Source organism: Stegodyphus dumicola, chromosome 3 (genome assembly GCF_044657685.1).
Source record: "Stegodyphus dumicola isolate Sdum_Otavi_A_Nest chromosome 3, ASM4465768v1".
NCBI classification, from domain to species: domain Eukaryota; kingdom Metazoa; phylum Arthropoda; class Arachnida; order Araneae; family Eresidae; genus Stegodyphus; species Stegodyphus dumicola.
Window position 1 is genome coordinate 149,741,497 of NC_140770.1, and position 14,154 is coordinate 149,755,650.

A 14,154-nucleotide genomic window follows, 5' to 3' on the forward strand; every position below is an offset into this window, starting at 1 on the left:
AAAACTTCCTGGAACAAACACCTAAAAATTTAGTTAGAATTTAGTTAGAATAAAAGTTTCGTATCCATTGAAATTCATATCTCCCAAGAGTATTTAGGATTATGTAAATGACATGAAATTAAAGAGGGAAAAAAAAAGACGAAATTAATAACTAATTAACTAATTTCTCACGAAATAAAATTGTAGAGGCATTAGGTAATTATTGAAAGCAGAAGAGATAAAAAATTATCAATGCTTTCGCCGGAACTCGAACCACGGTTCTCTCGAATACACTCTGAGTGTGTTGACCACTACACCACAAAGGAAAGCTAAGAAGACATGAGAAGTACCTTATAAAATAACTAATAATTAACTACTAAGTAGTCGGTTGTTAGTTATTTTATTTCGAACTAAGGCAAAATCTTGTAAATTTAAGAAACATTTGTATAATTAAAGAAAGAAAGCAATAATGACCTACAATTTATTCTATATCTCCTCCTTCCTTAAGTTTCAAATAACTCTAATTATAACAGCTCGGAATTCGTTTAAACACACAATCTCAAGCTATAACATGATTAAAAAATGGAGGCACAATAGCAAACTAAATTAATTGAAATCAGTAGAAAAAGTGCATAAAACATTATGGGAACAAATCATGAAAGACAGCTTGAATAATGAAAGAATTTTCTAATTGAAATTAAATTTTTAATCTTTTCTGTGCTTCATAACACATTATATTTTGAAGCATTTTATACTTAAAGACAGATTAAGAAATACATCTTACCATTTTTAGCTTCAGTACCAGGTTTTGCATTTATTTGATGCAAACTGGAAGAAATATTGAAAATATGGTGATAAATATAAATGGTATAAATGAAAGCATGTCGATATCAGCTTCTGTGGTAAAAAATAAATTTGAGGTAAAATAAGACTCGAAATAATGCTTTTTTTTTTTTCATTGAATTTTTTCTGTTCTATTTTGTAATTTATACTGATATAATATTTATAATATACTATGCTCGGTATCTAAATATCTTATACTTTAAAAAAAAAAAAAAAAAGAAGAAGAAGATTCACAGCTTCAGGAAGTACTATCTTTTACACTTTTACATGTAATCAATAAAATACCATTCACTATATAGGGAAACACATTTTAGTTATTAAATATTGGAAAATATCAGTAACTTCTTTCATTTCTGTTCAGAATAATAAATGTGATAAAACATCACGTGATAAAATGTTTATCAAAGACGTTATTCTCCAAATTCTGCTACAGGTTAGCTAACACATCTCAATCACAGTCGTAACACCATTTGCTAAACTGAGGTTTAAATTCCCTTGTATCTTTTCAGCTACATTTGGACAATGGACTACTGACAAACAACAACAAAGGAGCTGTTCCTATAAGAGCAAACATAACTATGGATGGTAAGAATTACCTTGTTTCCATCTTTCTCTAAACCGTTTAAATACTACTTTTAACATGTATCTAAAATGGTCAAAATTGTATTTGGGTTTATTTTGATAGAAATCGTTTTGCTTATCTAAATTTTCAATTAAACTCATAAGTCGTTCAAAAATTTTCAAATTTTAATTTTAAATTTCAAAATATAAAGATTAAAATAATTACCCTATTCAGAGTTTGCTATTCCTTCAACAAGTGGCAGTCTCCAAGAATATGTTTCTTAATACTAAAAATGTTATTGCTCATTATTATTTACATTACGTAATTTTTACACAAAATTTATGTTATAAAACGGTACAAAATTACATCGTAAAATTTTCATGCAATTTAAATATTTTTAAATAAATAGTAATAAATATTACAAAATAATAATAGTAATAAATAGCACAGTAATAAAGCGTTAAATTCTTAAAGAAACAAATGAAATATATAGAGTAGAAGTTTAGTTAATTTATTTTATTTTATTTATTTATTTATTTTTTATTTTTGGTAAAAACATTTTTTAAAAGTACTCATGTTTAGCATTAACAATAAGTCATTTTTAGTAATTTATGAATGATGCATTTTTTAAAAAATTTCTTGTATTTCATTCGTTGGAAAATGAAAAGCACACCTAATAGCAGCCTATCCCAAATCAAAATTAATACGAATTTAAAACTTTTTATGCTAACATTCCTTTTCCAAGAATGTTATAAATTGCTTAATTCTAAGATGTAACATAATTACGATAGCTGGAAAACGATTAGGATTTCAAAAAAATATCGAAACCCGCAGGAAATGTACGTAAATTGGTTATTTTAATATCAAGAGTGCCTTTGAAAAAGTTCACGATACTTAGGAGAAAAAAATAAAGATTTAAATCATAAATAAATAAACACATTGTTTCGTGCATACGGGTATGCAAAACGCGGGTATCTCTATACTCCAACTTGAGTATCCGAGAGCTCTAAACTAACAACTCGCAACTGAGAAACTGATGCTCTCACCGAGGTTGTATAGTTCCCCCCCCCCCGGTGGTCGAGAACTTTCTGCTTCTCGAAATTACTGGAAGGCATATGAGGGCCGGATACGGTTACAGCTAATAAAGGAATCATTGCAGTTAATCAATTACAATATCCATTACAGAATTATACAGGGACCGGACCAAAAAGTCGCCAATTGGTCGCCACTTTTGGCAACTTTTGACGAATTACCAAATTTGGCAACAAAGAATAGTCACCAGCTCGGCGATATCTCGCCAAATTAGCGGGATTGCCATTTACTCAATCTTAAATAGACTTGCCCTGTATTCGTATTTGTTCGGCAGAGAATGGTTTCTCTTAAGCTTTTCATGTTGCATTATACAGAAATATACAAGAATTTCACATATAATTTCGCCAAAATTATCTATCTATGTACAAAATCTGAAACAATATAATTATATTTTTATACAAATTCAATTATTTACATTGTATACAGATATTTTATTTTTGATGTGCAATCAGTGCCATTATGAATTTTACGAATAGCAAATATTTCCTTTTTTTAATGCGAAATTTCTGTAATTACTATAGACACGACAGACTATTAATTTTCAGTTTCTTACGTTCTATTTACACGCATGTTAACTGTGATTGTATTCTAATACTTCTTTCAAACGGTTTTAACTTCTGAATTGAAATTAAAAATTCTTCATGAATCTAAGATATTAAATTTCCAAGAATTAAATCGCTTTTTCTCTGAAACGCCATAAAGTATTTCTAGCATTTACAAAATCGTTGAATTGTTTTGCAGACATGAAGCCTGACGAAGTAAAATCTATGTTACAGCAGTATATGAACGACAATGAATCTTTAAGGTATGGATTTTGCATATTGCTTTTTTCAGTAGTTGCTCTTTGTATCCACTGACTAAAAGAAGTTTTAAATATATTACATTTAAGAAAGCCCTTTAATTCGAAATTTTGGAAAAAGTACAAAGTTTACCTACGCTTTGAATTTTTGTACAACTTTTTATAAAATGTATTCTTGAAATAACACTGCATGCTTTTGCTTGCACCAGGTTAACTCGGAAATAGCAGATGGAAAAATTATAAAATATCATGCATCCAGAAAATCGTAAACAAATTTTATTAGAAATCATAAACATACTGTCAGCAGAATCATAAGCAAATTACAAATAATAAACTGGAAATGCAAACATATTGGTAAATGATAACAATATGTTCTCTTTGTTTAGTATTACAAAATTAACATTGCGGGATTATGTCCTATTAATCTCATTAGCAAATAATGAAGAATCTGTGTGCACGTTCTAAGTGTATGTTCCTCCCATTTGTGGGAAAACGGCGACACCTACAAACACCACATTTTGAACACACATAATATTTAACCCATATAGTATATGTACCTCGAAGACCGAATTTTGACTTTCAAATTTGCTTTTTATTTATTTCACATTTTGTGAGAGTTTAAGGAAATTTTATTAACAAATTCAGCATTTAAAAGCAATTTGATGCCTGTCGACAAAGGTATTTATTTCAGATTTTATAAGAAACTCAAAAATTTCAAAGAAACGTATTGCCACTTAGTAAGGTATAATATACGTATGTCTTTCTAATTTAATCAAAAAACTCAAAGATTTCAAAGAAATGTGTTACCACTGCCTGAAGTAAAATATTTATAATCTCCCATGAGCCAATGTTTTGTCATTCGGCAAAACGAAAGATATCCAATTTACCTTTAAAATTTAATTTGTCTGTTAATGATTAACGAATCAGGCAATTTAAAATCAATAAACGCAGTTCTTCGTCTTTATTACTGTAAATTACTAATTGCAGATGTGAAATTACACTAGCTGGACTCATTAAAACCATAATACATATTGTTGCGTTTTTTATTCTTCTGACACCAGTTGTTACGTTATTGTAGTCTTCAGGTTCGTACGGCGTTCGTGTGGATTTGGAGTGAATAACGACGACACTACTTGAGGAAGTAACGAAACACACTTAATTGGCCAGTATTGTCAGGACAGCTCCGAAGCATGTTTGCAGTCGTCTATGAACTACTATAAACAAGCTGACACGATCAGCGACACAGCCTCCAGGTTATCAGGCTATCATGGTGGAGACAGCTTCACGGCAAAGCACTAGAGTACAGCTCCCGACTCTGCTTGGTGGTTCTCGGAACTCCACGTACTCTCGAGACTCTCCACGTTACAACTCGCAATGCACTCGACGACACTCAGAGCACAGCTCCCGACTCTTCGGTTCAGTCGTTCCTGGAGCTCAACACGCTCTCTCGATAATACACTAAGAGACTCCTTCGGTGCACTCGACTACCCACTCGGCACTCGTTGCCCGGCTGTCAACTCGATCGACTCCGCACGGCTCGCTAGACGAGGCACACTAACTGACTGCGGACCAGCAGGGTTTATATAGCTTTCGGCTGGTGTTCGAGAACATTCTGGGCTAAACCGGTAAGAATTCGTTCCAGAAGGTTCTCCATCCGTCCATGGTATATTGCCGATTTTGTCGCCAAATGGGCGATTTCTCGCCAAATGTGGTAACCCTGCCTTTCCTTGCCATTTTATGGCAACCCTAAAACTGCTTTGCGGGGGAGCCATCTTACCGCGCCTGAACATTTCGTAACAATATATAAGAAGAATAAAGAATATGCAAAAAGATTAAATTAGTAGCGAAAATTAATTTCCCTTCTCTATTCTAAAAATAGTAACCTCTCTCTGCACTGCGTCATTTCTAGAAAAATCTATGTCATATGTCTCTTACGTAATTATGACGATGTAAATTGAATTAAAACTCAACCAGCCAATAATAATTTTACAGCAATATTAACTATCCAATCAAAATGCTTTAAAAACCAAAACTAACTCAGTCTGTCTTGAGATTTCATCCTGAACATTACGCACTTCCTTTCCACGCTTTGGCCTAGCTAGACTGTTGTCTGTCTGCTGCTGCTGCTTTCTTGCTACAAATTTATCAAAAATGTAAACTTGTGTGTAGCCGTAGCATGTTGCTGAAAATAAAACTGAAGATTTAATCTGCATTCGCCTCCAATTTCCTAGTCATTATGGATCAACACTTCTTCACCATCAAAATTTATGTTCCTGAATATATTACATATATATATTCATAGGGACTGTTTTGAGCGACCGTTTAATTAATGTTAAAATGTGAAAAGTATTTTCTTTTAAATTATCGATCTGATGGCCTTTTTTCTTAACTATGTCTCTACATTGTGAATTAAACGATAGGACTTTTCGTAAAATTTCTAGGGGTATTGATTTCCATTCCTTTTCCATTACTTTCCCAAATCCATCCATCGCCGTGGTTTCGCGCTTAGAAATAGCTCTTTTCAAAAGACCAATGACACAGCAGTCCATAGGTGAAACATCAGGAAATGTTGCAGGAATACATGAAAAGGTATGCAGACAATACCTGTATCAGTCTCCATTTTTTTCAAAGAATGCAGTGGTACTTTCCAAGGTATGACTTGTTACATTGTGTTGTTGAAGTTTCACTCTTCGAAAGTTATTGGAATAAAGAAATGCAATTTTTACTGTAAATATCAAACATAAAAATTTCTCAGAACATCGAGTTGATTTTAACATTTTCCCCTTTCTCTTATTTCTAATTTCTCATTGTTAAGAAAATCCTGTCACAATCACAAACCCATACTAAAATTTCCTTTGCCATTGATGGGACCAAGTCTGTGAATTTTTTTCTCTTCATTTTCGGTAATAAATAGACATTTTTTTGCTGCTGTTATTTAGGTAACCCATGCTTCATAAAGGATCAGAATACATTTCCTTTTATGTCGCGCTAAATAGTTTTCATACAAGGTTCTTCAAATTTTTCTGCGTTGAGCCACGTGCTTAAATAAAAACTGGTGAACATTATGTTCTGTAGCTTATTTTAATTGTAAAGCTTCGTTTATTATTTTATTTATTGTTACTACAGATGTATTTCAAGATTTTGCTACTGATTTCTGCGTCATCGGATGTTCTCTTTTTGCCAACAATTTGACTTTAAAACATTAAAAACAGTAAGAACTGTTTCCGGGTATTCGTTTGGAGTCTTCTTTCCATGAAGTAACGACTGAAGGTTTTTTAATTCTCAATTAGGACTGGTGCTTATTTTGCACTTACAAATTTTAATACCACACGTTTCAGGGCGTTCTGGTATTATGGAATACGCATATTTCTCTTTCGATAGCGCAAAAACATATCCTTCAAACCACAACTTGTTTACACGCGACATTTTGATAGAAAACTGAATTTAAATGTAGAGGATGATATTTATCATTTCAAATACTAAGCTGTTGCCAGAAACATTTATTCCAAGGCATTTGCTTTTTTTATAGTTCTTTATTAAGATTGTTCTAAAAACGTGTAAACACCCTATGTACAATAATTCCAAAGGTAAAGTACTCTGAATTTTTTATTTAAAATGAGTTATTTATGTCTCATATTCATTTTTTAAATCATAAACTAAAAAAACATTTTTAAATGTACAATTTATTCAGCTGACAATATATATTTTTATATAAGCAAAATTGCGCTGTAATAACATTACAACAAATCGGCACATGATCCTTGTTCGAACCAAATTTACATTCGCTATGTAAAAATTGATTTTTTATAATGAAGCTAAGATATCCTTATCCACGGCAGATATACTCCTGGCAACTTAGCTACTCAGAGCAGAAATTTATAAACTTTGAACATTTTCTTTCTGACTCTAAATGCGTAATTTGACTTGGTAATGCGTAAGCTTGTATGACTAATTGAAACTGCTTAGTCCATATATCAATACTTATCAAATCTTATTTAGTTACTGAATTGCTATTAATTCACACTCTGCTGTATGCATTATGGGAGTTTATAATTCACGATATTTGTTTCTTTTAGGGAAGAAAATGCAGAGTTAAGGTTCACCAATGATTTGTTGACGAGAGAATTGGAGAGAGTCAATAAAGAGAACGAACGTCTACAAAAAGAAAGGTGAGTTGTTGATAAAATTTCGTGTGTTCATATTATATAGCCGCCAAATTTAGAAAAAAATGTAAAACTGTTTCTTAAAAAGTAAAAACCCATATTCACAACCGACATGCAGTAGACACTAACCTTGCAGAGATAAACAATTGTTGCACTTGCTGTTGTTGTTGTTGCTAATGCTCACTTGTCTGATCTATAGTCAGCCCAAGTCCACAAAATTCTTCGGGGCAAGGAGCGCAAGTTTACGCCTGTCGTTGGCAACAGCCTTAAGCCATACAAGTGACAGTCCCTAATTTTGATGGAGAGCATCCTGGGGGGACGAGTGCAAGAGTCTTCCACCTCTCTTTCCGTACCATCAACCTCTCGAGAGGACTTTCGGCTCGCCGAATATTTAGAGTGGCCCCATGCCGCATTACACTATACATTTATACACATCCAAGCCTTCTCCGGAATTCGAACCCTGGCCCTTCGGCACGAAAGTCAGCGATGCTGACCATTATACCGGTTGGGAGGCTAGAGACAAATAATAATAGCAATAATAACTCAGCATTTTCTATTAATATCTTCTTTTAGATCAATTCTAAATTCAGGAGTTTTTAACAAAGAAAAAAAAAAAAAGCTTTGTTTTCTGTCTGTCTTTAAAATGTTTTAGTAGGAATAAAGTATCATGTCTGCGAAACATGAAACTACAAAAGCATCGTAGTATCATATGTTTTAACGCAAACCGTCAACCGTAGTTAGGGATAATATGTTCACTCACAAATAAGCATATCAACAATCAAAACGTTCTTCAAACTGGCGGTAACAGAATCATTCTTTAAGCACTGAAGATACAGAGCCCCATAAACATACATTTGAATCAAAATAAAACAAAACTCACTCTTTTAGGTATTAAAAATTATATTATAAAGTGGGGAAACATATGGAAGTACTCAGTCGTCGAAAATTAAGGCAGCAAACATATTTTTCAAAGTAGTTTAAAATGCATGCTTATACCAGTTGAAATTCTGAAACCTGGAAAGTAAAATACAATTCGCGTATGAATTTAGTACTAAAACAGTGGAAACTTATGGTTTGTAATACGTAAGATTTTTGCGAATCTGTATCTTACGCCGATAGATTGTGATTGAAGTAAATCAGAATTCCGCAAAAGGAAGCTCTCACAAAGATTTAGATGACCGATTAGAGATCCATTAACAGAATTTCAAATTCAGTAGCGGCCATCATTCACAAAATTATTGAAGGTTCCAAAAACCTACAGTCGACGTTAACGTGCGGCAAAATTGAGTAAACATTTGAAAAGAATTTTTTCTTAATTTAACTGCTACGTTTCATTTTAGAACAATACATATATATTACACATAAAATAATAGCAAAATATGTTATTTACTGTTTCAAAAGGAACTATAGAGCAGAGGCAGCTAATCAGATATAAGAATTAGTCATTCATTTGTCGAATGAAAGTTACTCATTAGAGGAAAACTGCAGGAATTTTACACAATAACACTTCAAGGAGGAAGGGGCACCTAGCTAGCTCCAGGCTGCCATACACAGTTAAACGCCTCAACACCCCACTCCCTGGAGGCATCCAACAAGGCATAGCCACAAGTGGGAGGAAATAGATTCTTTTTTTTTTTTTTTTTTCCCTTTGATTGGGAGATTCCACTAGCGGCTCAAAACAGGGATGGCTGTGAGCGGCTCCTTACGGAAGGCCTGTTATGCGCATGCTCACGGACATAGTGAAATGTATTTATTTTCAAATGATCATTGGGCTACTACATTTGGCTATTATGCGCCACTTGGCGTTGTTTCTATCAATTATCGGAAAATTCGAATGTGAGAGTGGTTCCTTTTTCACTTTATATATAAATAATATTTTTCACGCATATGATAACTGTTTTAAATGTTGAAAATGAAAGATCTGCTATTTAGACAGAGTTCATTGCGAACAATGAAAACTGAACAGTTAAATATTAAAATTCTTTCCGTGAAAACATTCACGTTCAGCTTCTGAGCCATCACTAGGCAGAAGAGACATTTTTCGAATATTATGATAGTGCTTCTGAGAACAAAATAAGAGAAATTCCTGTCATTAAAAATAAATATTTTGGGTTCTAGTTTCCCTAAGAAAGGTCCTCCATGGAAGCATCCCTTCCCTTAGGCAGATAGTCCATATGTAGTTAACCTAACCTGAAAGTAATAATTTTATTATGGATAGATTTGAAGACATCTTTAACAAACTAAAAAAAAAAAAAAAAAAAAACCTACAAATTTCAGAATTTTTAACCATAATCATATTTATTTAGTTTTGGAATAATTATTTGAGTATTTTCCATTCATATATAAATAACTTTAATGCTCATGTAGATTACAAAAAAATATTTTCCTAAATTTTAAAATGTTCTATGGGAATCAAAGCTATTACATTTAAAGAGGTTTGCTAGTTTAATTGAGAATGATGAAATGTGTGCTAGCTACCTAACAGAAGGAATACCTTCACTGAGAACTAAGGGATTAGGATTATTTGGATTATGGAAAAGTATTTTACAGATATCTGCCTTAAGGAGGAATGCCTCACGACCAACAATAGAAACTTCCACAGAAGCTCTAGGGTTATATCAGAATCTCCTTCTAAACAAACCTTCCAACTTCATGACTGAAATTCATTGTTACATAATATAGTAAAATTAACTTTCTTACATCAGATTTCAACCGCTTTATATACCTATTATGCAGTCATTTTATTTCTATTGTTATATTATTTATGCCCCATTTTAGAGAATTTTAAAAATGCAAATTAAAAAAAAATAATAATGAAATAGTGGCAATACATGTTTACTGACTTTCGTAAATGTTTCTCTTATGTAGTGTGATTAATTGAGTATGACGTACTTCTTCATTTATACTTTCATCACCTATAAATTTAGATTTTAGAAGTATTAAATGTTTAAACATTATTTGTAATAAGATGTTCTTAAACGAGTTTTGTAGTTCTTAAACAAGTTTTGTGATTTCATAAAGTAAGAAAATTGCACAAATCAAAAATAAATTTTTATTTTACTAAAAAATCAATTATACCGCAGAAAAATTTCATATAGTATTCTAACACTTGAAAAATAAGGGAATGTAAGAACTCAATAACAAGTTTTAATAGAATGGTATAAAGAAAAGTACATAATAAATTACAAAAAGGGAAAAAAGAAAATTATCTTGCAGTTTCGGATACAAAAATTTTATCATAAAATGTTTTTACTTGATTTTCAGCTACACCGCATACTAATAATAGTATCAAGTAATAAATTTCTTCAGTTTCATTTTCAAATAAACTTACTTAAATCAAACATCTGAATGTTAGACATATAATTTGAAAAGATTCTCTTTTTTTTTTTTTTTTTTTTTTTTTTTGCATATAACCATAACTTGATTTTTAATGCTGAGAACAAGCATAAAAGATCTAAATTATATATCCTAAGTTGTTATACGATTACACTTAGATAAAGCAAACTTTGTAATACTAAAGACATAGTTTTTAAGGTTTGAAATAATTTTCAAAGCAAAAACTTCAAACATCCAACTTCTAACACAAATGCGAAACACTTTATATTAGCTCTACATACAATAGTAATAAATAATTACCTAAGTTTGAAATATTTTTTCATGAATATAAATAAACAGGTATTTAATGATGTCATTTTCAGGAACAACATGCATGAATAGATTCACATAAACTCTACATTAAATAATAGCTACATTATTTGAAAGAGTATTAATGCTATTAGTCAATATCCAAAACACTTTCTTCAAAATTAGAAAAACTCCATATATTAGAATCAAACTTGTGATTAAATTCACATCAATTATGCATTTGGACATGGCAGATACAATCTGAAAAGGGCCTAATTGATTTAAGTGAATAACCGCAGCCTTGTGTCAAATGATATAAAAACCCTTTACATTCAAATTTTGTCAGAATCATACAACATTTTTTATAATAATTCTATTTACATCAGAGTTCCATTATTACCTACATTTGAAATTACCAACATATTTATAAATAAGGAGGATAACAGTTTTCTGATTTTATTCTCAGAAACATAATGTGCATGAATAGATTCTTCATATACGGCGAATCTTGAACACACTAATTTAAAGAACCTTAATGCCATTAACTAATTTCCAAAAAATTTTCTTCAATACAGCAAAAAATCATGAAACACTCAGATCAAAGCAGAATCAAATTTGTGATTGAATTCACATAAATCATGCATTTGAACATAGCACATACAATTTGAAAAGAAACGACATTCTTTCGACTGCTGTAAAGGCCCTTATATCCAGATTTTACCCGAATCATGAAACATTTTTCAAAAGTTATTATTACTTGTATTAGAAATATACCTTCATGAATATAAATAAGCAAGCAATCTTTTTTTTTTTTTTACTTCACTCTTAGAAACATCATGTAAATAAATAAATTTTTATTAACAAACATTTTAAACTATAAATATACTACTTTGAGGGATTTTTAATTCTATAAAGTTATAACAAAAACACTCTTTTTCAGTAGCGAAAAGCATTTTAAACACCACGATTTTACAATAATTACATATATGATTAAGTTGACATTAACTAATTATTTTAAATTAGACATAAACTTTTGAAAAGGGCCTTATGACTTAAGTAAATAACTGCAGTATGTATTTTTATAGATACAAAGGACTTAAATAACTAGATTTTCATTTAAAAATACGGTACAATTCCGTTATAGGAACCGCAAAAAATCACCAAAACTATAGTTGATGCCAAAATAATTATAGTAACCTTAACTCAAGAAAAGCATAATAATAAAAAATAACTATCTAAGAGTATTATTTTAATTTAGATGAAAGTTTACTTTCACTAATACTTTACACTTTATTATTATAATTTAATATAAACAAACGGCTAATTGTAACTGTAAGAAAGCATTATTGTAACTAACTATCTAAGATTATTAATTTAAGTTGATGGAAGGTTAGCTTCATATATTACACTTTTTTGTTAATTTAATTTATTAAAAAAAAAAAGGGTTAAAAATAAGTGAAATTAAACGGGAGGCATAAAATTTTTAAGATCCTGCAACATCGCAAAAAAAGATTTCAGCTATTTTTTTTTTTTTTTTTTTGCAAATGTCTATACATAAACTCGGACAAATGAGAATTGAAATGTGCCCCGATGGTGTTTATTACGGCATTTAGCGCTGCCCCACAGTCGCTGTATTGTTTGCGTATGGTCCCCGTTTCGGGGTCCACAAAATTCTAGTTGTGGTTGACAGTAAAATGTTCAATGCCGGCATATCGCAGTTCATCCAACTTATATGATTTCTAGTAGTCAGTATAAATAATGCTTCCTTCTGTGACATTTTCCTTTATGATGTTCGAACATCAGTGGCCGAGCAATAAAGTCGCTGAACACTGGTAGTTCGGTCTGAGGTTTGAATCCCACAAACGGGCTGGCTGTATGGACAATTTAATGGTTTTCTCTATGTGTAACGTGTATACAAGCCAGTTTCCCTTAGAAAGTCCTCCACGTAGGCCTCTCTTCCCTTAGGGAGATAGCCCTCGAGGCTTTGCTCTAATCACATAAACCAAACCAAACCTTTATGATGTTCCATAAGGTTTTCACCGATCGATCTGGAATAGCGACTAAAACATTCTTTTGATTCTCTGCACAATCCACCAAAAACCCATTGTGGCAGAAGAAGACGTCCAATGTTATTCTTGTTTATACTGAAAAGGCTTTTGTCTGCTTCATAATTTTTTCCACATCCGCCGAATTTCAACTTAGGCTGAGAAATTAAAGCTATGGCACACACCTCACGCATATCTTCCAGTCTACAGTTGTATTGTGGTTCATCTTCAGTTGGAGTTCACAAAATTCAATAGATGTCATCTCTTGATACTAAAAATAGGTGAGCCTGCCTATCAGTTATAAGGAAGGGGATTTTTGTTCCTTCGATCCAATATCTGACTTCTTAATCCTTTCTTCAGAATACAGGTTCATTCCTGCACCTCCATTTTGCTATTGAGTTACCGCTAAAGCATAATTTCATCTCGTGGTTTTTCGATCATAATATTCTATAATGAATGATGTCTTTTCTTTGGAAAAATTATATTGCAGACATTTTGTCATTGGGCAATTCCCAAATTGTTAGATCCATATCATAATCAAAAAAGAATAAAAAAAAATAAACCAGTATTCCAATGGCGACTTAAAAATATTTCCCCCCCCCAACAGCGGGCCTTCAGCTTGGCCACAACTAAGGCCAGGTGGTGGTCACTTTATTATGGAGGCACCTAATAAACCAATAGGGGTGTGCGGAAAAATCTATGAAGGAACCAGCAGTTATAACCATGCCTTCTCCGGAATTTGAGCCTAGGCCTTGTTGTATCGCAGTCAGCTTCCCTAATCAATATATCGTGTGGGCGGTGACTTACAAATATAGAACTATTTAAATTTACGTGGTGTGAAATCGCCGCTTTCGTTAGATTTTGCGCATATATTTTTGCTGCAATTTGCTACGGCCCCTATAATGGAATTATACCACAAAATAGTACTTTTATTTGAATCGTGATGTTTTATACGATAAATAACACCAAGATTGAAAAATTCTTAAGCATACAAGTCTTGCACAATGAAAATATTTAAATTACCTTTGCAAACCTAACTTAACATAC

The 14,154-nt window shown here is 31.8% G+C and overlaps 1 protein-coding gene across 2 annotated transcripts in view; it reads left to right on the forward strand.

Moving 5' to 3' along the window:
• LOC118196349 (kinesin-like protein KIF12) overlaps positions 1-14,154 on the forward strand; it is a 245,419-nt gene that overhangs the window by 170,602 nt on the left and 60,663 nt on the right. For both annotated transcript variants that reach the window (XM_085813456.1, XM_085813455.1), the window contains exons 12-14: positions 1,332-1,407; positions 3,218-3,281; positions 7,352-7,444. In XM_085813456.1, coding sequence (XP_085669582.1) covers positions 1,332-1,407; positions 3,218-3,281; positions 7,352-7,444 — 233 coding nt within the window. The remainder of the gene's footprint in view (positions 1-1,331; positions 1,408-3,217; positions 3,282-7,351; positions 7,445-14,154) is intronic.